Raw genomic sequence first — 25,546 nt, forward strand, 5'->3', positions numbered from 1 at the left:
ATTGGAAACCAGACCTTATAGGTTTTGCTTCCAACTGTCAAACAAATATTAAAGAACTCACTTGGAGAACACTGTTATATTTACCCAGATGCTTCCCATTTATGTTGCTCTGCCTTTATTGTTTCTGATGTTCCAGATTTCCTACCCGTATGATTTCCCTTCTGTCTGAAAAACTTTCTTTAGCAGTTTTTGTTGTTGTTGGCTTGGTTTTGTTGTTTGTTTTTTGGTCTGCTGACACAAATTTTCTTAGTACGTAGTCATCTGACAATGTTTCTTCCACCTTCATTCCTGAAGGATATTTTCACTGGATATAGAATTCTGTGTTGACAGTCTTTTCAGTTGAACTTTTAAAATATTACACTTTCTTTTTTCTTTCAACTCTTTGTTCACCTGGAAGTAATGTGTCTTCACCTGTAAGTAGTGTGTCAAATTTTTCTTTGGTTGTTTTCAAGATTTTTTTTCTTTGTCTTTAGTGTTCAACAGTTTGGATATGAGGTGTCTGGGCATGGATTTCTTTGTGTTTATCTTGTTTGGGGTTTGCTGAGCTTCTTGAGTATGTATGTAAGTTTATGTTTTCAGCCCGATTTAAGAAAATGTCAGCCATTGTTTCTTCAAATATTTTTGTTGCTCCACACTCTTTTGCTCTCTTTCGGGGACTTTGACGACATGTTTGACCTTTTGTGATTGTCCCCAGGTCCCTGAGGCTGTGGTAATTCCCCTCACCCCACTGTTTTCTCCCTTTTGTTCGGATTGAATAATTTCTATTTTCCTATCTTCCAGTTCACTGCCTCTTTCCTCTGTCGTCTCCATACTGATATTGAGCCCATCCAGTGAGGTTTTTTCTAATTTGATTATTGCATTTTTCAGTTTCAAAATTTGCATTTGGTTCTTCTCTATATTTTCTGTTTCTTTGCTGAAACTACTTTTTCATTTGATTCAAGAGTGTTCACCTTGAATGTTGGGCATTTTTATTATATCTGCTTTAAAGTCTTTGTCAGGTAACTAACAACTGTGCCATCTCAGCATTGGCATCTGTTGATTGTCTTTTCTCACACATCTTGAGATTTTCTGGTTCTTCATGTGCTAAGTAATTTTGGGTTGTATCTTGGACATTTTGATGATTATGTTATGAGACTCTGACTCTTGTTTAAATCCTACAGGGATGTTGGTATTTTTGTGTTTTAGCAGGCATTTGACTTGATTGACTTGAGGCCACAAGTTCCAACTAACTTTCTAAGTTGGAACTACAATATCATTAGCATACTCAAGAAACTTAACTTAGATATGGTAATATTGTTTAATGTGGAGTTCATATTTAAACTTCTCCAATTGCCCCAATAATGTTATTCAATCTCTTTACTTATTTTTTTTGAGGGGTCACTCCAGTATTCACAGATTAAAGATCGCGTTTATTTGTCTTGTCTCTCTAATGCCCTTTAATTTAGAACACCTCCCCCTTCCCCCGTTTTTGCCATGTTCATTTTTAGAGAATCGTGCTAATTGTCTTGTAGGATTTCCCACAATCTGGATTTGTCTGAGTGTTTCCTTATTACTAGACTTCAGTTAAACATTTTTGGTAAAAGACCACAGAAGTATAGTTATATAGTTTTCATTGCATTACCTAAGGAGATGTAAAATGATAGTTTGTCCCATCATTGCTGAGGTTAAGTTCGCTCACTTGGTTAAGGTAATATCTGCCATATTTCATCATTGTAAAGGTACCCTTTCCACTCTCTAACTAAGAAGGAACCCATGAGATGATACTTTGAGACAATGAATATGCTGCTTCCCAACAACCCTTCACCCATTGGTTTACCATTAATTGATGATCCTTCCCTGAATCAATTAGTACATAAGTGGTTGCAAAGTGGTGTGAATCTTTGACTTCTTATGGGTGATAAAACAATACAAAAAGGCATGGAAGTGATTCCATAAAATTCAGAATGGTAGTTGCTTTGCGGGAAGAGGGAGGAGGTAGTGATGATAAGGGGGCAGGGAGATGAGGAGGGAGAAGGGTGTTGAGGTTCCTGCCGCCACCTTTTTCTTGACCTCAGTGATAATTAAATGAGTATTCACTTTGTAATAATTCATTGAACTGTACATGTACTCTCCTGTATGTGGATTATAGTTCATATTTAATAGATTGATTACGTACTATGATTTATTTTACATTTTATATTATTATATCCTGACTTAATCAATCTTGATTTCCCTTTTTTCCACTTATTTCTTCATCATCTGAAAATACTTTAATTTTTTCCCCCTAGGAATGGTATCTGAGTGGTATACACAATAGTGTGGGGTGCTTTCATAATGATATTTGTCTCTGAAATATTTTTCTAAGATATATGTATCTCTCAGAAAAATAATATATAATATAAAATATCTTATCTTCTGAGATATATATACTCACATGCATATATGTATATAAACATAAATGTATATATGAACATAAATGTATCTATTTACACATAAATGTATCTGTATACATGTATGCGTACAGAACACACATGGAACAGTTCATTATGGCACACTGATCATTTATGTCTTTCTCTGGCTCTGAGTACCTCTGCACGCTTCCAGGGAACGGGAGCTAGGCCAGCAGATCACACCCTCGGGCAGTGACGCTTAGTGCAGCCTGGGGCAGAGCTCTCGGCCACTCAGCCCCCTACATTGAACGTCTGGCCTGTGTTATTTGCCGCACTCGGTCTGTCTTTCTGCCACTTATTTTGTGTTCTGTCGGTTCGGAGCTGTTTGGCAGAATAGCGTGTCCGAGTGATATTGCTGTTTGTCATGAAGAAAGGTAGGAAGATGATCTTGCTGGATCGTGAAACCTGTTTTGTGGCAGCGCCAGGTGCTCTCTCAGACACCAGGGTTAAAGGTGGGCAGGCGGTGGTGGGTTGGGGCAGCCCTGTGATGCCGTGGAGGGCATCACGGGCTTCACTGCAGCGTGGGAAGAGTGAAAAAAACACGACCGAGCGACCCCCAGGTGAGGCTCCGGCCAAAGGCACGGGCTGGCTTCAGGAGCCCAAGCAGAGGGGAGTGGCAGCCTTTCTTGGTCCAGGAACTTGACTGTCACACGCCTGTGCAGTTTCGCTTCAGGCCGTGCTCCTGTTTCCTGCCTCACTCGGCGTTAGGCAGCGAACGGTGCCCTAGACCTTGCGGGGCGCCTCCCTCCTTCCCATGAGCGTCCACCGCACGCGGCTGGGTTTCCAATCCTTAGGTTACGGCCTTTGCCCCTCGGACCCTTTTCCCATTGGCTTCTCATATTCAATGTTTCACAGGAGTAGTCTGATGCCAGTTTAATTAATTCTCTTTAATTCTTTAAATTAATTAATTTTTAATTAATTAATTATTTTTTTTCTTTTATTCTGAAATTCAGAAACTTCATGAGATATTTCAAGACCTCTTTCATTAATGTTCAGAGTTTGGTGTGGTTTTTTTAAAAATATTAAAACTCAAATGTTTTTTCAGCTCAAAGAAAACTTATTATTTATTCGCTGATTGTTCCTCCTTCACTTTTCCTAGATCTTTATCCCTGTCTCTTAGTTTTTCCTCCCATACTTTGCCCTCTCTGCCCTTTTTCTGTGGCTTCTGGGAGACGGTTGAAGCTTGTTTTCTAAATCTCTTCTTTAGATTACAATCTGTCTAACCTCCTTTGTTGTGGCGTTTAATTTGACAGTTGTGTTTCTGCCTGGACGCAGCGTTTCTAGCCATCTAAGTGGAGGCTCTCTGTTCTGCTCGCGTTGATTTAGTGTCCTCTCGAGTCTGGTTTTAAAACGAAGAAGCCTGCGATTCAAGGTTTCTCATACCTGGAAGGAATCGTGTTTTCTAGGGCAGCAGGGACGAGGGATGGGGAGAGGACGGTGCCCCGAACACCCCTCAGGTGCCCCTCATTTCCAGCTCTGTATTCGCACCTGCTGGCTGCTGGCTCCTCTTCTGTCCGAGATCAGAGCCTGTCTGCTGTTGGGGGGCGGGGGGGCACCAGCTTAGCCTAGGCCCGTGCTTCCAGGCCCAGATGCAGGAGTGAGAGGCCGTGGCTGGGAGTGGAGAGGAGGAAAGAAGGCGCCTGTGCTTTCTGCCGGCCCGGCCGCCTGTTCCCACTCGGATGCTGGAGCAGGGGTGGCCAAGGCCATTTCTCCTGGCCCCCCGAAGCCTGGGCGCTCCCCAGAGGCTCTGCTGGGGCGCTGGAGTTTCCTGCCCATTGCCCTGCCCTCGGGTGCCAGAGGGTTAGGGCTTTTCCTTGCTGAGGCACCCACTGGTCTTTCTTGTCCTGACTTCTGTAATATATTCGATGATTTTTCCTAGTACTGGGTGTTATTAGAGGTCACTTCCCCCTTCTGTTTCCATTATTGGAAATAGAGGGAGTTAAACTAATACACTCAAGAAAATCTCTTTATTCACTGTTTGTTTTTTGATATTTGTCTTCCAGTGTTACTAGCAGTATAAATGAGAGGCATAATAGTGTAATGACTTTACAACTGCCAGCATCCATTATGGGTACAAAAAGGCACCAGAATCATCTGAAAATGTACAGCACACTGTCTGCCTTTACATAGAATTTATTGAGACAGTAATTGGGAGTAGAAAACATGAAATATAATTGGAGTCAGGTATTTTGATGCCATATAATATTTGTTACTGCTTTAGATCCTGTTAATTTTGCATCGTACTTTACATTGCCCATTTTTAACATTCAGTGTCGGAATGGCACTTGGTGTCTCAAATTAGCACGGTAGAAATATAGGCTCCTTCTGGAAACCGAATGCAAATACTTACCAGGAAGCCAAATATCAGTTTCTCTTTGGAAGCAGTACTGTCAGGAATCTGAAAGCGTCAGCTGGTTGTTTCTCAACCTGCGCCCTGAAACCTGTGTTTAGTTTGCTCGTAATAGACTCTGGTTGGGGGAATTCCCACCTTAGAGGCGGGTGCAGGGTGGGAATCCCCTGGCCTCCCTGCCCTGGGAAATCTCCTGAGGTCATAGTAACTGGCAAGGGGAGTAATCCTATCAAACCAACCAACAGTGGCAGTATAAACCTTTAGAAACTGATCTGGCATGTGTTTCAAAGTCCTGTAGACACCATAATCACACTTGGTTAACTTCGGGAAATGATACAAAAGAAGGTAGATGATAATAGAGGGAAGAATTCATTGACTCATGTAGAAATAGAGACGCATTCTAAGTATTTCACACTGGGTTATTTTTAATGAGTGCTTATTTAATGAATGAATATTTTGTAACCATTAAAAATTATAACTGTGAAGGTGGTGTAGCAACATGAAAGAGTAAAAATGATATCACGTTAAAGGGGGGCAAAGGCTTATATATCGCAATTATATAAAAATATATGTTTTTGGCAAATCTTAGAATGGAACACAGATGTGATGACTGGGGCATTTGGATATTTTTTTTACTGTTTTGCCCTCATTTATAAACTTCAATTAAATAACTTTCATAACTCAAAAATAGAGTTGTTTTAAACAAACAAAAACAACAGGCTAGTAATCAGAAGAGAGTTACCAACCAAAATGAAAAACTTTGCATTTGGTCTAATATTAAACTATTAACTCCTTCAGTGTTTACTACTGATTTTTGCTGAGCTTATCTGTTACAAAATTTTTATTTACCTCAAAGTTTTGAATACTTACTAATTCAAGAAGAAATCTATCAAGAAACCCAGTTAATATGTGACAGCTAACATATTTAGTGTCAGACAAGGAATATTTTGTGCTTGACTTGCTCATAGTGACAGAGGCTTACTAAGCCTGAGTGTTCTATCACATATTGCGACCTTAAAGCATGTCATGAAATTCTGGCCTTTATTGGTTGCATAAAAACAGTGTACCAAGCAACTATAGGATGCATAAGTGTTACTGTGGAATATCCTGAGAGGACATGAGGAATGGATGGTAAAAATCCACTTGTATATATGCTACTAAAATAAACTCAGCTGTGCTCTTTGCTGACTAGACAAAATTGAAATGATGTATCCAAGTCCTTGCATGTATTTCAGGGTGAATACTGTGCCCAAAGCATCAAGGTGTCACCAGATCTAAAAATCTCTCCCTCTGAGGATCTGCTAAAGTTTGGAGCAAATGTCTTTAGCCTAGAAGAGATATGAGGGGAACTGTCCTGTGGAAGAACACTGGAATTGTGTTGCTCTAGCAATAACTAAGGTAGAAGTTGACAGCAGGCAGATTTTCAGCTCAATACACAGAGCCTTACAATAACTAGTCATCCTCCAGCTCAGCCATGGAGCTGGCTTTCTCATGAGTTTCCATGTTACCAGTCATTGGGAGTGTTCAGCAAAAGATTAACCGCTCCACTGCCAGGGTATCTTAAAAGGCAGGGAGCAACGAGATGATCCCATGACGGCTCTCAGCTCTAAAATTTTGTTAGAATCATTCGCTTTGTCTTTCCAGCATCTATGCATGTAGACCTGTCTGCATGTCTTCCTTCCTTCCTTCTTCCCTTCCTCCCTTCCTGGAAAATCTTAGGAATAGTATAATATTGTAAACTTTATATTTTTCAGATTTACGTTTTTTAATTGAGGTATAATTTGCATACAACAAAATGCACAGATCTTTAATGTTCAGTTCTGTGTGTTTTGACAACTATGTACATTTGTGTGACTATTTAGAACATTTCCATCCTCTGGAAAATTCCATTTCCCTTTCTAGTGAGTCCCTCCATCCCCAGGAGCAAGTACTTTCTGATTTCTATCCAGATTAGGTTTATCTTTATACTTCATATAAATGGAATCATCACGTGTATATTGATTTCATTTTCTTAGTTTAGCCAACAAAGTGCTTTTGAGGTTTACACAGTTGCTGTATTGATAAGTAGCTCTTTGTTTGTATTGCTGAATAGTATTCCATCGTACAGACAAACCCCAACTTCCTTATTCATTCTCCTGTGGATGGGTATTGGTGCCGTTTCTAGTTTTAGGTTTTAACAAATAAGACTGCTTTGTACAAGGTCTTTTTGGGTAATATGTTTTTACTTTTGTTTGTTAAATACTTAGGGGTGAAATTTCTGGTCATAGGGTAGACGTATGGTTAACTTGATTAAACTGACAAACACTTCGCCAATTAATTTTGTGCCAAACCTTCCCCAGTAATTAGCATTAATTTTAGCATTCTAACGGGCATGGAGTAGTACTTGCTGTGGTTGAAATTTGCATTTCCCTAATGACTAATGCCCCTCTTCATGTGCATATTGGCCATTTGTACATTTCCTTTAACAAAACACCTGTTCAGATCTTTTGCCTGTTTTAAAATTAAGTCTGTTTGTTATGTTTAATGTTAATAGGTAGGAGTTCTTTTTATATATTCTAGATACAAATACTTAGATATATGGCCTGTAAATATTTACCAGTCTGTATGTTAATTTTGTTAGTGGTATCTTTGGATGAGCAGAAAAAAATTTTTTTATGAAGTCCAATTGACCAGTGTTTTTTGTCTTTGGTGGATAGACTTTTTATGTTCTGTCCAAGAATTTTTGCCCACCCAGTTCATGAGTGTTTTCTAGTTTTCCTTCTAGGAGATGTACAATTCTAGGTTTTACAGTTAGATCTATGAGCCATCTCAAGTTAATTTTTTGTGTATGGTGGGAGGAAAGGTCAAGATTCTTTTTTATTTCCCCATACAGGCATCCACTTGTCCCGACATCATTTGTTAAAAAGGCTTTTCTTTCCCTGTTTGACTGATTTTGCTATTGACAGCTTTGTTGAGAATTAACGGACACACACACACACACACACACACACACACACACACACAGACAAGGTCTATCTCTGGATTCTGTTTTGTTCTATTGATCTGTTTGTCTATACTTATTCCAACACCACAGTCTCTTGGTTATTACATATTTATAATAAATCTTGAATTTTTTTCTTTGTCAAGATTATTTTGGCAATTCTAAATCGCTTGCATTCCATGCACATTTTAGAATTGGCTTGCCAATTTCATTTTTAAAGCCTGCTAGGAATTTGATTGGAATTGCACTGAACCTATAGATCAGTTGAGGAGAATGCACAGATAACTTTAAGACATTGCGTCTTGTAATCCATGAATGTATGGTATAGCTCTCCATTTGTTTAGGTCTTTGATTTCTCCCATAGTGTTTTATAGTTTTCAGCATAGAGGTCTTGCACATTTTTTGTTAGATTTATTTCTAGCATTTGATGTAGTTTTTGATGCTATTTTAGATGATATTGTTTTTTACTTTCATTTTTTCACTTGTCACTAGTATATAGAAATACATTGCTCTTTACAATTGATTTTGTATCTGTGGACTTGTTAAATTCACTTAATCTGTTATTTTTTAAATGGATTCCATAGAATGTTCTATGTACACAGTCACGTCAGATATACACGTTTGCACCCTCTCTTTAAATCTCTCTGCCTTTTTCTTCCTGTTAAACAGTGTAGGACTTCTAACAAAGCGTTCACCAGAGGTCATCAGAGCAGACACCCTCGCCTTGCTCCTGATCCTAGGGAAAGTGTTCTGTGCCCCCCATTAAGGGTGCTGTTCAAGTAAGGTTTTTGTACCTGCCCTTCATCAGGGGGAAGGCCCTCCCTTTCTTTCCCATTTTGTTGAGAACCTGTATCCTGATTGACCATTGAATTCTGCCTAATCCGTTTCATGCACTCATTGAAATGATCGGATGACTATTGCCTGTAGTCTGATCATTGATTTTTATACCTTTCTTCTTTTCTGATATATGTGTTTTAAGCAATAAACTTCCCCCTCAGCACTGCTTTAGTTGCATCCCACAAACTCTTATTTTGGACTGTCATGGTCATTATCCCGGGGGTTATTTACAGGCAGTTTCCTAATATTCAGATACCCGGGATTTTCCCATTTTTGTCACGTGTGTTCTTTCACGAGAAAACGCCCTTATTATCTCTGATCACGCTTCTTGGCTTGAAGTCTGCCTGGTCTGATGTTAATAAAACCAGCCAGCTTTCTCATGCAAACACTTTCTGTGTTTTATATTTAAAATGAGTTTTTTGTGAAAGCATATAGTTGTGTTGTCTTTGTTTTAAATCTTGCCTGACATTCTTTGTTTTTTAATTGAGCAGTTTTTCCGTTTATGTTTAACTGACAACTAATACAGTGGGGTTTAGTCTGCCTTCTGGGTACCTAGATTCTTTTTGTTCTGTCTCTTCTTTGTTCCTCTTTGCCGCCTCTTGAGTGAATCATGCACTTTTAATATTTATTTTTATTCCCTCTGTTGATTTTTTTTAAAAGCAATAACTTAGTTGTGGTGGTGATAGTGGTAGTGGGTATGTGTTTGGGTTTTCTTTTTTTGAAAAAAATACTTAGAGCTTTGTAACTCAATATAATAGTCACTAGCCACACATGGCTATTTAAATTTTAATTAATTGAAATATGAAAAAAACATGTCCCTGGCTATAGTATGGAGAATGGATCAAAAGGACTCAGGAGTAGAAACAGGAAGGTAAGTTAGGACATTGTCTCAGCAACACTGGAAAATTTTTGCTAGATATTAGTAATAGTAGAGTTTAAGAGAAATGTTAGGATTGAGAGTGGCCAAAAAATGGAGCGTCCAGTGTAAGAGAAGGGGAAGGGAGAAGGTCAAGTAACTCCTAAGATTTCTGTCTTGGGCAAGCAGAGGAGCGGCGGTGCCATTATTGGAGGGACTTGAGATTCGGGGAAACATGAAGAGTTCAGTTTTAGAGACCTTGAGAGTCAGAAGTTTGTAGGAATTTCAAGGTAGAGATAAGTAGTAGGCAGTTGGCTGTATGGGTCAAGAATTTTGGAGAGCTTTATAGAGCAGAAAACTCTCACATTTTTAATTTAAATATCGATGAACTAAAAGGTATATAAAATCACCCTGATAGTACTATAGAGTAAAAATAAACAACTCTTGGGGTCGCCAGTATTTCAAAGGAAGAGGGGACCTCGGTAGAGCTTTTAGGTAGGTGAAAGGACAGACAGGAGAGAGGATGTCATTGTGGACAAGGGCATAGAGACTTGTGAATGAATAGTGGATTTTCGGGACAGGTGTTATATGAGTACTTGACAAACTTGGCTTAGATTCACTTTTTAAAGAAGCATCAAAGTGCTTAGGAATTGTTCAGTGCTTTCATCTGGGAGTCTCCATTCATTCATCACCTTTATCTTTCAGTATTTATGTTATCTTGCCGTGTACCAGGTACTCTCCTGGGGTGGGAGGTATAGAACTGAATACAAGTTAGTTTCTGCCCTAGTCTCTCTGGGAAAGGAAGGCATGCAAACAAATAATTAGAATACAAAAGTCTCAGGGCCTGTGAGTAAAAAGAAGTTGCAGGAATGGCCGCAGGAGGCTGGAGGGGGAGCGCCACTCTCCGCCTCCGCAGGCCGCCCTCCTTGCAGGGCGCGCCCGCGGGGCCTTCGGAGCTCAGCTCAGCCTCGCTCCAGGAGCCCCCTGATGCCCTTGTTTGTTTTATTGGTAAGAAAAGTGGTGATGTGTGTAGGACAACGTACCTCTAAAGCAATCAGTGAGCAAGAGAGGAAGAGGGAAAAGGAGGGAGGAAAAGAGAGTCAAAATGGAAAAAATAACATTTTCATCATAAAAAAAATTCAGACACTGAAGAAAATATGAGGAGGGTCACCCAGGATCCCACCACCTAGAAATAGTCATTGCTGACGATAGGTTAACATCATCCAGATATGTCCTTCTAGGTTTACACATATAAAAGGATAGGTGGAAATATTTTTACATAATTAGGGTCATACTATATATGCTACCTTAAATATTTAGTGCTTAAGTTCGCTTTTAAAAGATTAGAGTTAAAAATGAAAAGACAAACCACATAAAGGATTCTTTACAAGAGAGTAATTACTAAAAAAATCCATCTGAGGTTAACAAAAAACATTTCATAAAACATTGAAGCTTTGGTGATTTTATAAAGCTCTAAGTTACCCTGTTTTACTTTTTAACAGCTTAACGCGGCTCTGCTGTGAGTGATGAAGAGATTCCCCTTCAGTTTCCTCCACCCGCCCCGGCGTCCTGGCTTCCAGCTGTAGTTCCGCCTTCACCTTCCCATAACCGAACCCATTATCTGTTTCTTCTCTGCTCAGCACTTAAATGGGTGCAGCGCTCACCATGCTCTCTATGGTCTCTGGCCTCTCCATTCTTGGCGACTAGATTTCAGCATCCAGTAGTTTTCTCAAGAAGGACCCCAGCTGTCCCTGAAGTCGGCCTGTCACCTTTATCACCTGAGTGACACTTGGCTGCCCATACACTCGTTGGGCGTGCTTTCTTTCCCCTGAACTTTTGACGTTTCTCCCGTCTCTGGAAATTGTGTTGAGCCAGGTTTTTTCTTTACCACTACCGTTTCCCCCTTTTCTGAATGAGAATGGCAGTTTTCGAGGAACACACAGGAGTGCTTTGCCTCCGCTGGCTGCCTGGGACAGTTTTTCCTGGGAAGGACCACCGCAGCTCTGCTAGCCTGCTGTGAGCCAGGGTATTTTGGAGGGTTAACCATGCATCTTTGTTTTCCTTTCTAGAGATAATTGATGACCTTGCCAACCTGGTGGAGAACACAGACGAGAGGCTCCGCACTGAAACCCGGCGTGTGACTCTGGTGGACAGAAAGTCGGCATCCTGTGGTGAGCCAGGCCGTAGTTAGGGTGCCGCCTCTGCCCGCTTGCGGTCCGCTCTGCTTTGACTTTCCCACGTTTGCTAATTACTGCAGGGGTTTGGCTGCGCTTCTGACGCAGCCAGTCCCATCTGATGAAGCACTGAAACTGCTCACAGATAGCCTAAGTCTGTTAAACTGAAATGAATTGTTAGGAGCTCAGGGGAAGTATAATGCATTAATTTTTTAAAATTTAAAATAAGAAACCTTTCTGTGTGCTTATAGAGAATGATAGTTTGGGAAATTGGATGACAGTGTGCAGATTGATGGTGCCAGATCTGGTTTTAAAGGCAATCTCTTTCACTGTTGTGCCTGGTTTTAATTGAATCACAAGCTTAATTGTTGAAGATAGAACTCCAGAGCAGTTAAGAGCCCAGGTTCTGAAGCTCAAGTGAGTCCAAATCCTGTATTTGGCGATGTTATCTTTGGCAATCATTTTACTTCTTAGTACCTTGTAAGTAAAATGGGCATTCACATGCCAAGATAAGGATCACTCAGAGTGATTTAAAAGGCTGATTCCCAGCCCCTCCCCACCACAGAGGTTCTGAGTGAGTAGGGCCAGGTCGGAGTTCAAGAGTGTTCACCATGTAACAAGCACACCAAGCAGTGCTGATGCAGGTACTTGCTGTTCTGTGAAGTTTGATGCCGAGTTTGCGTGATTTAAATTACACACAGCCTGAGTCCAGTGCCTTGCCCTGAGGCCAGTGATGGTAAGTGCTGGGGACCTTAGGAGTAATCACAGTGATTGTCATGGTGCCTTATCCCACAAAGGTGCACCGTTTATCAAGCTAATGCTTTTACTGTAAATAAAAATACAACATGATGAAAACCTATCGATCGGAGCACATGCTTTGCTCAACTTGTAGCCCTTCCAGTATGAAAAATATAATGGATCCCTCTGATCTTTTAGAATAAAGATCTCTGTGCGAGGGTCACCTGAGCCGTGCACCCTGAGAAGCACTGCCTTCCTCGCCTGTGTTTACTGGTTAAACAGAAATCTAGAATAACAGGCGAGAGAACCAGGCAGCTGGGGACTCCAGAGCCTCAGGGGAGGTGAAACTCTGAGGGGCCTACCTGCTTCCCTTTTATCACCTGTTCTGCTCCCCCCACCCCAGTTCTCATCCATCAGTTACCCACCCACTCTGTGCTTCTGTTCCTGGAGGCATGTGCTTGCTTCCTCCTGCCAAAAGCCAGCCTCCTCGATTGTGCCTTCCCAACCTTCTCATATAACTTGGTCCCACAGGGTCCTTTGTTCTTTGCACTTGACCCTGAAACTTTGGAGACAGAGCAACGTGGGTTCACTCCCACCCCCTCTCTTATTATTGTTGATTTCTGTATAAACTTAATCTTGGTGAGCCTTAGTTTCTTCAGCTGTAAAAAAGTGAATGACCTGGTTATCAAAATTAAACTGTATAGAATGTGGAAAGAGCCTAATGCTACCCGTCTTCCCCGAATTTCCGTGTTTATGTGGAGAGGCCCTAGAGCATAGTGGGTAGTGGGCTCTAGAACCAGAACTCACCCCCAGCTTCCCCACTCACCAGTTGTATGACCCTGGGGAAGCCCACGCTCCCCTTCGCCTCGGGTTTCTCATCCTTGAGATGGGAACGAGAGGGTGTTGTAGGGAGTAAATGGATTGATACGGATACAGATGAAGTTTTAGATGATATTGATAAAGAGGATACAGATGCAGAGATGTAGGTACACAGCACTAGAACAGTGGCGCTTAGTAAGCAACGAGCAAGTCTTAGCTGTTATCACTATATGTCCGAAGGAGGAAGGCTCCTCCGATTCGCTGGTACCTTTCCTGAGGTCTTTTTCACGTGATAAGCACTCGTGCTGCTGTTATTTGGAAATGAACATATTCATAGGCATGTCGGTAAATTTTGTGTTTGCAGTGTAGTGGCCTCAGCGTGGGCCATTCATGGGGTCACAATGAAGGATGCTGCTTCTGCCCTGGCCAGTGTGGCTCAGTGGTCAGTGTCGGCCCGCACACCAAAGGGTCTCGGGTTTCATTCCTGGTCAAGGGCACAAGGGCACATACTTAAGTTGCAGGTTTGATCCCCGGCCCCAGTTGAGGCGAGTGTGGGAGGCAACCAATCGATGTGTTTCTGTCACATTGATGTTTCTCTCTCGCTCCCCCTCCCTCCCTCCTTTACAGTCTCTCTAAAAAAAAAAAAAAAATCAATAGAAAAAAATATCCTCTGGTGAGGATTAACAAACAAAAAAGAGAGAGGATATGACTTCTACTGTTTTGCCAGTTTTTTATTTTATGGTATTACCTAGTGTTGGTTTTATACCCAGAAATTTCCATAAAACCTTCTGAGCTGAACTTTTTCTTTCTTTTTTAATAGAAGAAGTTCAGAGACTCCCAGAATTACTGAAATGCATGTTTTCAAAACTTTGTATCTTAAAATATTTCAACTGTACATTTATCTCATGCCTCATTTATGTTTAGTTGTTTGTTACATAGTGGCTGCATAGCAGGTATACATTGTATTTAACATATATTATCTGTAGCAGAATTATACGTAGTGATCAGGAGGGAGACATGCGACAGTACAACCATGTTAAGTACAAAAAGAAGAAATTTCTTTACTCTTCCAATGGAAATACTTTAGAGATTTGTATCTCTTATCCCTTCCATTTTTCCCTAATATTTACTTAGCAGTTCCATTAATATTGTAGATCAACACCTGAATGACAATCCTGATACCATTTCTGATGCCTGATACCTCTGAAGGAACACGTGTTGCACTTACATTTTTAAGGGAAATGTGTAATTATATATGTGTTTGTTGACAAGCGGTGCTAGTTTTCCCACATTGATGCAGGTTCAGCATGTGGCCTCCGAAGCTCTAGGGAGGTCAGACTTGTATTTATGACACCCAGCAATTAACTTCTAAGACTTTCATTGGTCAGTATTAAGCCTTTGAACACAAGGCATGTTGTGGAATTTTGCTGAGTGGGTCTAGCAGCCCTTGGCAAAATTAGCCAGACCTTTTATTTTAAAAATGTGTTTTATTGTGGTAAAATATATATACCCTAAAATTTACCATTGCAACTATTTTTCAGTGCTAAGCACATTGACATGGTTGTGCCGCCATCACCGCCATCACCTCCAGAACTCACCTTCCCAAACTGAGACTCTGTCCCTCCATTAAACACTGACTCCCCATACCCTCCCCCACCCCTGCCAGTTACCATCCTACTTTCTGTCTCTACTCTAGGAACCTCATATAAGTGGAATCACACAGTAGTCATCCTTTTGTGTCTGGCTTATTTCACATAATGTGTCCAATATTCCTCTACGTTGTAGCATGTGTCAGAATTTCCTTCCCTTTTTTTTAGCTAAATACTGTTCCATTGAGTGTATGTACTACGTTTTGTTTGTCCATTTCTGTCAGTGGACTCTTGACTATTGTGAAGGATTCCACTATGAACAGGTGTACACAAGCATTGGTTCAAGTCCGTGATGTTCTGTCCATATACCCAGAAGTGGAGTTGCTGTATCAAATGGTGCTTCATTTTTTTGAGGAACCACCATACTAACCTGACCCGTTGTCTTGTCTCTAGCCTCTAAACTCAGGTACTTTCTAGTAGTTTCTTTTTTTATCTGATAGAGCCCTTTTGCAGACAGAAGCCAGGGACTTCCACAGCCTGAGAAGGGCAGGCAAGCCAAGCAAACGTCAAGCCCTGAGCCCGCTCCAAATGGGAAATGTAATAGGAGATCCTTCCTATTATTACTGATATTATTATTATTAATAATAATTACTATTATTATTATTAAACTGGGGCCCCAAAGAGCTGCACCCTTAGGATAAAAGTGAACCAGAAGCAAACTTGCCTTTGAGAATTGTGGAGAAGGCAGCCTTGGCACTGAACACAATAGGAGAAGTAAAAGAAAGGAAAAATTACATTTCCTGACAGGTGTGGTCACAAAAAGGCCCTCGTGTGGTTCACACCCTGGGTATCCACACTCAGGGTGGGCCAGGAAACCTCATACCCTGAGTTTGGTTTGAGGCGGACTCACCTGTTACAGCTCCAGGTACCTGGCAAACACAAGGAAATGCCTCTCTGGAGAAAAGCATATTTATACTAAGTCGCTAGGATTCAACCCAAAATAAATTTTTCAGGGCAATGACCAGCACACAGTCAAGATAACCTAGGATATATAGAAACAGAACACGAGCCAGGACCAGCAACTCCCACGGGAACCCATCTACACAGACCTGCAGCATTAGAATGATAAGACATGGGTTATAAAATCAGTTATGCTTATCACATTTAAAGAAAGAAATGACAAGCAAGAAAGTATCTTCAGAGAACAGGAGACTATAAAGAGTGCCATAGAAAATGTGAAAAGGGACCAAGTAGAACTTCTAGAAATTTTTTAAAAACCCTGAAATTCAAAACTCGGTGGACATATTTGATACCAGTGGAAGCGAGCATCACCCAGAGAGACAGCTCAGGAAAGAATAAACCATATCCCCTTCCTCGAAGTGTTGGCATTTATAAGAGGATAGCCAAAGGCCATGGAAGTTAACTTCTGATCTTAATAAGAAAGGCGTTTGGGGGGCAGGGCCTTGGTCCAGGAGACTCAAGACAGAGCCCGGAGTTAATCACCTGCTTCTCCCAAATGTGAGCCCAGATTGGTCGTTTCATATGTACACACACACATACGTACATGAAACTGCAAGCGAGGTATGTTTTAACTATTTGGGGTGGAGAGTAGTGGCTCACTCATGTGTAAGTGGGTTGCTGGTCAGTGGCACTCTGGCCGGGAGGGCAGCCGGCACGTCATTTACTTTAGGGAGCGCGAGTGCGAAATAGGCTGTGAACCGTGAAATGGTCTTTTGTTTCCGTGTCCTCGGCAGATCTTCCCGGCCGGTCTGATCATCAGTCATAAATGCCTTCACAGGGAGGAAATTCCCGGTTATAAGTACAGACAGATTTTGAGGGGGCCACACAGAAGGGCCTGGTGATGAATTTGTTTGTTCAGTTGTTAACAAAGGATTCAGGCACCTCTTTGTGAACCTTCTTCTCGGAGCCTGGGCTTTAAAATTTTAACTGAGATCTTTGCAGGGGTTTTTTTCTCTCTTTTCTTCACCTATCCGCACCTCAATTATAGCATCAAGTAGAAAACAATATTGTCTTTTTCCAGCTTCTAAATGCAAAATAGTCTGATCTTTTCCATCGGTACCTACGTGCATTTTCAGGTCTGATACTTGTACTGAGGACATCTGTGCAGAAGCAGGATCTGTGTAGCTGCAGTTTAAATATTCAGCGCGCCTCGGTCCCATTAGAATTCAAAATAGAGCTCGTCTGAGTCTGAGGGACGGGGCCAATTGTGAAGGGCCAGACGAAGCAGCCTGAATGACTCGGGGTGAGGGACAGTCTTGCTTCTCAGCATATTGACTATTACGTAATGTTGTCTAAGCACATTTATTGTGATTTTTGCAAGGTTTCAGCAATGTGGTTAGACATCAGCCTAACTGACATTTGCATGAACACTTTCTCAACCTGAAACCACTGGTTTGCCTTCGGCTCCTCGGAAGGTGGTCGTCTTGGGGGGGGGAGCGGCTCAGTGGTTAAGATGAGCGCAGGACAGCGTGGGTGTGGAGCCAGACAGACCTGGGCCACAGTGCAGGCTCTGCCACTTACAACTTGGGTTGAGCCGTTTGCCCTCAGTCTCAGCTCCCTTCTCTATAAAATGAGGGTAACAATTACTAGAACCCGTGGTTATTCTGCAAACTAATGAGAGCAAGTTGGGTGACATCATGACTGGTTCTAGAGGGTCCTTAATAAAGGCCAGCTATGTTAAAAATGTAAGTTTAAGTTGATTGTCAAAAGCTGAGTCAGTAGATAAGACTCAGAGGCTCTGTTTGAAGCTAGCACGCAGGGGCCTTTAGGGACAGTGGTGCCACCCTGAGTAAGTTATGCAGGGACACTCAGGAGCTATGAAGTCAGCCACGATTAGAAACAGAGTTGGTTTTTTAAAAATACTACTGCAATTTGGAATTTTGTTGCTGACACCCATTACCCACCAGGAAGTTAGTGAACGGCACCGCGCTCAGGTGCATGCATGGGCTGGGATGGTGCCACCTGATCTTTACATCGCACTGGACACACTTTCTCTTACGTTAGCTCTTTGGAGCCCAATACAACACAGGTAGGAAAGTGAATTCCAGGCAGTCTGGTTTACTTAACTGACCTTAGAGACAGTTTAATCTCTCAAGGGATTACTTTTAAAACCTTCTGCAAACTCAAACAACCTGAAGCCAAAGAATAACTGTGCAGGTTCTTTTATTTGCCTGACTGTTTACCAGAATATTCTTCTTGGCTATTGTTTCCTGACTTTTCTTCTTTCCTTTGCCCTCCTTTGTTGAGATAGTCTAGTTAAATCCCTCAGCTCCCCTTTTCTTTACGTGTATGTGTGTGTATTTCCTCGTGTCATCGCTCGTTCGGTCTCTGTGGAGAAATACCCGGTCCCCTACTAATGCCTGTGCGCCTTCAAAGCTGTATTGCCCTTTCTTCTTCCATGCCAGCACCGTCCTGGGCGTCACCTAAGGTCAGGCACCAGGCGAGGTACTGGAGCTGAAAGGTACACAGGGCACAGCTCCTGCCCCCGGGAACTTAGAGCGTATTGGAGGGACACACTCGTAAATCACTAATATGTGCCTCAGAAGAAAAGGGTCTAAGTCAGCCAAGGGGGTGCAGAGGTTTCCAAGAGGGCACAACACTGAGCAGAGTCCTGAGGGATGAAAAGGAGAAGCTTCTTTTGGTAAAGCGCAAAACCACAATAAACAGGATCTATAATCCCCTTTAAGAGAAGGAGGGAGGGACGCTTGAGGATAGAGGGAAAGAGGGAAGACGGAAGGATCCAGTAAGTGCTGTGTAGAGGCCGGTAGCCCTTGGAGAAGATGTGGGCAACAGATCTAATTGACACTGGTGCTGCGGGGAGGCCAGGCTTGGAGCTAGGTGACAGGAAATTGTCAGTGTGTTCTTAAGGTATCTTTAGAATTGTTTGCAGTAAACCTGTATTACTTTTGTAATTTAAAAATTAATTAAAATTTTAAGGAAAAGATACTTCTATTCAATATGTTGGTATTTCCAGTCATTTTTTTTCTACAAATAATAATTTTGTAAGAGTACAGTAATACTGTATTTTTGAAACTTCTATTTGTAACATTTTATTGTAAACCTGTTTTCCTTTTAATACCATTAGTGCTAGTCTTTCACCTGGCTGTACTCTCACTTACTTAAGTACTCCTGTTTGGGGGAGTTTAGATTATGTCCACATTTTGCTGTATAGATAATGTTGCATTGCATTCATCATGCTTTTCCCCGTATTTAGGGTGTGTGTGTTTTTTCCCTATAAGTTAGGGTATCAGGATGTTTCCAGGGCCAGAATCAGAGACTGGCTCTGGCTGTCTTATAAAAATGGGGCCCTGATTAGAAGGTTGTTTGAGGTTCAGAGAAGTGACAGGAAGCCAGAGGGCTGGGGGTCAGAGCAGTGGTCCCTGCGCAGGGAGCGCCAGGTTGGACTGTGCAGCCAGAGCTGCTGAGTGAGGCCACTGTTTCTGAGCTTCTCCACCTCCCCTGCTCAGAGGAGTGCCGGGATGGCCAGGCTAGGCTGCCAGGGGTGGGCAGAGGAAGAATCTGGCCTCGTTGGCATCCCAAGTGGGAAGCAGCGCATTGGCTCCTGCCAGGACACGTGATGGGAGCTCCCTCAAAATGGACATGGAAGTTAAATCTGAAAAGCCAAACAAACAAAACATGTTGTCCATTTTGGATAGATTTCCCAAAGAAATTTATTTAGACCCGGGGTGTGAGCCGTGGTAAGCCTTTTGATACATATTACCAAATTACTTGCCAATAATGTATCAGAAACCATCCCCCACCTAAACTTACTAGTGACGGGTTCTTGCTAAAATACAGTGCCTCCCTCCACTCAGCCTCCTGGAATGACTCCTCGTATTTGAGATTGTTCTATTAGAAATGGCTCTTCCTTGATTTCGGTGACAGCACTACCCGAGATCTATCTACTGCTCCAGCTGCTTACTCCTTTCTTTCCCTGCTCCTGCTCCTGCTCTTTGCTGGATGCCACGCCAGGCACTGAGGGTCAGAAGCTGGAGAAGGCCTGGTGCCTGGCACTCAGCCTAACAGGAAGGCAGTGAGCTGAGGGCAGCGCCAGGAGGGCCCTGCTGGTTGTACACAGGGCACTGTGGAAGCCACCTCACTGGGGCCACTCAAGCTCGTTGTAGAAAGTCGAATAGAAATGTAACAAAGGCAGGGGGAGAAAACAGCATTTCAGGCGGTAGGAGAAACAGGTCTGAAGGAGGCACTAAGGCAGGCACCAGTACTCGGTTTCTCAAACAACAAATAGGACTGGCTGGCTGGGATCGAGGGGGCCTGCTGGAGAGGCTAGAAAATGAAGCTGGACAGGTAGGACCTGGTCTTGGAGAGTCTCTGGTGCTAATTCAGTCTCCCTTTGTCTCTTTCATTCTTTTCTTTCTTCTTCTGTTGAGGACAGTACCTAGGGTTCAGTCCTCTGCTCTTTTCCTCTTAACAATTTTTCTTTAAGCTACTTCATTGACTCTTGGGTGACGTCATGGGCAGCTAACCGTTCTGCATCTCAGATCCGAACTGCACCTGAACCTCAAGGCCTGTGTTTTCATCCGCTTACAATCACTGTCTCTTGACTGTCCCCAGCACCCTCTCAATCTGTATATGTTCTTTGTAGACTCATTAACTTTATCCCCAAATAGGCTTCCTCTTCCATGCTTCCTATTTTTTCAGGCTCAAACCTTCCAAAATCACTTCAAATGCTTTCAGAGGCCAGACAGGAAACCTTCATTCATGAAGTAGGCCACTGAGATGATCTCCAGTGGCAAAGGAAAGAATGAACAGCAGATTCCTGCCAGTGGGGGTGCAGGCCTAGAATCACCAGATCATCTGTTTGTTTATTTTTTTAAGAGAAGCCTGAAATCTAGATCTTTAAGTGAAATCTCCCAATATTTTAATGTTGACAATAAATTAACATTTAAAAAAATTCTGTGTGGGCCAAATAACACATGTTACAATGTAGTACTTTGGGACCTCTTTCTTTCACATCTAACTAGTTAGTCCCTAGGCCTGTTTGAGACTAACTCTGAAATATGTCTCTTGCCTCTTCATCACTTTCTGTTCTTACCGCTCTATTCCTGGCTCTTGTCCCGTTTATGTAGCCATTAAAGATCAGGATGAAAAGTCTGTCTGTTGGTACAGAAGAACGTGCATGATTGTAACCTTGGTTATATTTACATGAGCGGACCCTCCTCTTATGGGCCTGGTGTCTTAATGCAGCAAACATCTACTCGGCTCTCAGGATTACAAAGATAAATGAGTCCCTTCTTAGGTGCTCTTATTTTTAGACATGCCTTTTTCAGTTGATATAAACTGCCCCCCTGTTTATTTTAAATGGGGGAAGTTTAAAAACTAATAAATCTGTTTATTTTAGATATATAAACTGCTGTATATCTAAAATATCTGTTGAATTTTAGAAAAATGACTTTTCTCCTTTATGAAGGTAACAGGTGCCAGGTAGTAAAACTCTTAGGAGACCTGCTTCTGAAATCTGAGAGTGCCGTGGCACACAGGTAGATACACTGGAGTTGCTCAGTATTCATTGCAGGAGCTAAAATGTACAACTTGCAGGCCTCTCCTTCTCTTGGCTCGTTAAATGCTTCCTCCCTCCTGGGCCCTGGGGTTGCTCGTGAAGTTTGTATGATGCGCATCTATGAAGTGTTTGTGGCCAGGTATCTTTTATATGTGGCCACATCACTGTTGTCAGCTTTGATTTCAAGCTCCTACTATGGAAATGCTAGTTTTTCTGCTCATAGCATTTATTTAGTGAGTAGTAATAAGAACAGTAAGTTCAAATGTTGATGCTTCAGCTTAATCCAGGCAAAACAAAGCTTTTGAGAGAAGCACAAAATTGGAAAACCTTTATTTAATGGGAGGTGATTGATAGGGGCTGACAGCCTCAGTGCTATCACCGTGACCACCTCAGAGGCCTCCACGCTCCTGTAATCTGTTCCGAGGTAGTGGCTTCTGCTATCATCAAGGGGGTCAGAAGTGATCACAAAGTAGAATCATTTTTTGATTACTGTTTTTGCTTGCTGTGGTTTGGAAAGATAAGGTGTGATTTCCAAGAGTGGCTTATGTTGTTATGGAATAATAATTACACCGTACGGGCCTCGGCTCACGCTACTGCTGATGTACGTGTTTGTGCGTGTTTTCTGGTCATGTTTACCCACCAATGAATTCATCAGCTTTCCCCCAGCCCTATGGGACCAGCAAGCACTGGCTGCATTTAGAAAGACTATCAGTAGGCTTGGGACAAAGTATGCTTTGTGTACTCAAAGTATATGTTGCCTCTGTTATTTGCCTGTGGGGGAAGAGCCCCTGTCGTGGCTCAGGATATTTTGCCAGCCCAACCTAATTCTTCAGGGGTTCACCTTTACACTTAAGTGCTTCTCATTCATATATTGATTTGATTTGATATTTGTAAATTGAAGTGAAATGAAGAATTGGATTCTGCTGTGACTATAATCACGCAAGCTGGGTAAGCCTGGGAGGGAAGTCACTTGATGTCTTTTTACATATAAAATCAATGGCTTAGACTAGATGGTCTTTGAGATTCCATCCAACTCTCTCATCCTCCTTCCATACCCCTTTGACGATAACTAGACACTCCCCTCCACCCTCTATACACACACACACACACACACACACACACACACACACCCCAGTGAATCAGACCTTGGTCAGACCTTTGTCAATTTCTTCCTTTCACAAGGGAGGTGAGCACCAGGTGGGATACTTGCAGAGGTAAATCATACCTCAACAGACTTTTACCTTAAGTGTTATGTATTGCTGTGTTGGTTGAAAAAATTTTTTAAGAAATATAATTTTTCTCATCAAAACAAAACAAGAAAGAAAGGGAAATGTTGCAATGGAAGGTATGAGAAAGTTTGGTGGTATGTATTTGGATAGGAAAATTAAGGAATGGGTTATTGAGAATAAGTCTTCAGTCCTAAATTGGTGAATAGAGAGATTCCTTATGCTTTTCTCTCAAGTTGGTATTATAGCTCTGGGGCTATTTGTAGTTATATTTTTTAAAGTGAGCTGGTAGGCATTTTTTTATTTTTTGAGAAATTTCCCTAAAATTTAAGTTTTGGTTGAGAGTTTCCTGCCTCTCCCCCCTTAAGAATTATAACAATAAAATGGATTCAGTGGACATGTAGCTGGATTCAGGTTATTAAACTCACAATTACTGTCAAGTGGATTCTCTTCTTTGTGTATTATCAAAACAAAAATTTTAATGTCAGATTGCTTTCCTGACTTTCTAGTGCTTGTCATTCTGTTTGAGGTCCTCCAGCCCAGCCGGTTACTAGTATGCACTCAGAGAATGAGCTTGCTTGACCTCACTATTAGCCGTGATACCCCACATTGCCAAGGAGAAACAATCACCATTGATTGATAGACTTGAATCGTGTCAACCAGTGGCCCAGTTCAACCCCAACAGGAATCCCCAATTTGGGGAGTGATGAAGAAGGAAACTTTACTCAATGCAAACAGCTCAACCATGATACAGCAAAGCTGTGAAAACAGCACCACTGTGAGGCAGCCCCCAGGCCAGGCCCTCTGGCTGGACAGTGCTGGCCTCCTCTGGCAGATGGAAATGCAGTCTTAGTGGGAAGGGCAAGTGTGCTCCCTGAGCCAGAAGGGAGCTGGTTTATGTGGACAGAAGTCCCTGCCCCTAGTCCCTGATTGGTCTGTTATCATGCAAATGAGGACTCCAAATCCTTGAAGTTTGATTGGCCCAAAAGGCACTGTCCTGATTGGTCAGAATAGAGGTGTTCTGGTTGTGTGGAGCCACACAGCTCCTACTGGGTGGGGAAAGCCTCAGTCCTGTTGGTTGAAACAGGACTCCAGGGGCTCCTTTGTAAGGGCTGCTCAATGGCAGGGACTCAGTGCAGGCTTCTCCCGAAGTGCAGTTTGCTTGAGAGGCCCCTGTGTAGAAGTAGCTGCTAGGCTCTGGTTTTTAAAAAGCCCGTCTTAGTAGGTATCTACTTTCTCAGGGTACACATAGAAACAAGCAAAATTAAAGAAGGACCTTATAACATTTTTAGAAATTATAGCAATTCATACTGGCAGCAGTCATTTCTAACTCTCTACAAAGCCTCTCTGTTGGCCACGCTGCTCTGTCCATGAGTGAATCCCTGCTGCTGCTGCTGCAGGGCACCAGGCCGCACACCTCAGGGTGGTGCCCATGTGAACAGTGGCTCAGTTGCAAAGCAGAGCTGACAGTGCAGAGGACCTGCCCTGTGACTTCTTTTTGGTCCTAACAACACAGATGCCCACTTCGAACTGCACGTGTTAGAGTGAAGCAGGAGGGGTTGGGTAGTTTAAGGGAATTTGTGGTCAGAAAACAAAGAAGTCTCCTTTACTAAACCCTTTGGAAATGCAATATTACGAGTCCTAATATTAACTTTTAAAGAACTTGACTCTCTGCGTTGTTGCATTCATTAAAGTTTTTATCAGCTCCAGGGATCCATTAATCAGCTCCCACAGAGCCTCTCTGGGGACTCGGTATTTATTTTTTTACTCACATTTCCTTTGTATTTCAGAGCCAGGCAATGATGACAATTTTCAGTCACTGAACCAGCGTTAAATTCCTTAGAATAATTGATTTGGGGCTCGTTTTCTATCACTGTTGGGTCTTCTCTGTCCATGATTGTGAACACTGAGTTCAATTTCTCCGGATTAGCAGCAAAATGACCTTTGTATTGGACTGAGTATCAGTGGTCCGTGACACAGGCCTCCCCCCGTGGCAGCACCTCAGGGCTGCTGTATCGCACGGACCTGCGCTGGGAGCTGACGGCAGCAGGCGTGCATCTCGGTGGCCCTGGCAGAGCACGTGCCCTGAACGGCCCCTTTGCTCACCTGATTTGTACTCCTTAGAGCTCTTCTCCCCTTTTTGGACCTTAAGCAGCAATTCCTTTCAAAATGACTTGGATTTCTGAAAAGTCTTATTTTTAAAAATTGATTGCAGAAATAGAGCTAAGGTTTTCATCACCGTGTTGCCATTTGTCTGGTATAACCTCATACCTGTAAATACACAGAGAATTGGAAAGAAAACTAAAAATGGTCACTTTATTTTTAAAATACTTTACCTTTTTTTATATCTTCACCTGAGGATATGTTTATTGATTTAGAGAGGGGTGGGGGGAGACAGAAGGGCAGGGGAGGAGAAGGTAGGGGAGGGGAGGGAGGAAAAGAGAGAGAGAGAGAGAGAAAGAAAGAAAAAAAGAAAGAAAACATCCATCAGTTGCTTCCCATACTTGCCCTGACCAGGGACCGAACCCACAACCTAGGTATGTGCCCTGACCAGGAATCAAACCTGCAGCCTTTCAGTGTTTGGGACGATGCTGCAGCCACTGAGCCACCTGCCCGGGTGAAAGTGGTCACTTTCAGAAATAGCACAACAGTGTAAATATGCTTAATGCCACTGAGCTGTTCACTTGAAAGTGGTTAAGGGGGTAGGTTTTATGTTATGTGTATTTTATTACAATAACTTTTTTTTCTAATTAAAAACTGAATAAATACTTGGTGCTCTCTATTCCACAAAATTATAGCAGAGTTAGGATAATATAATTTCTAAAATTCTTTGGCATCTCTAAAATAATGTGCCACACTGGTCCACGCAGCCACTTTTTACAAGGTGTGGTAACAGAATCTTAATAATTATCTATTTGATTTGCCTAAATAAAATAGAAATAGGAACAAAAATGGCTTTAAAAACTAGAGGATGTTTTAAAGATAAGTATAACTGAATGAAGGATTATTG

General features: G+C 42.1%; 1 protein-coding gene across 1 annotated transcript in view; it reads left to right on the plus strand.

Annotated features, from left to right (window-relative positions):
- The window catches only part of STX8 (syntaxin 8), a 220,663-nt gene that overhangs the window by 125,572 nt on the left and 69,545 nt on the right, over window positions 1-25,546 (plus strand). The window contains exon 7 of the mRNA XM_016222457.2: window positions 11,522-11,623. Within this exon, the coding sequence (XP_016077943.1) occupies window positions 11,522-11,623 (102 nt within the window). The remainder of the gene's footprint in view (window positions 1-11,521; window positions 11,624-25,546) is intronic.

This window comes from Miniopterus natalensis, chromosome 17 (assembly GCF_054644295.1).
Source record: "Miniopterus natalensis isolate mMinNat1 chromosome 17, mMinNat1.hap1, whole genome shotgun sequence".
Classification (NCBI taxonomy): Eukaryota; Metazoa; Chordata; class Mammalia; order Chiroptera; family Miniopteridae; genus Miniopterus; species Miniopterus natalensis.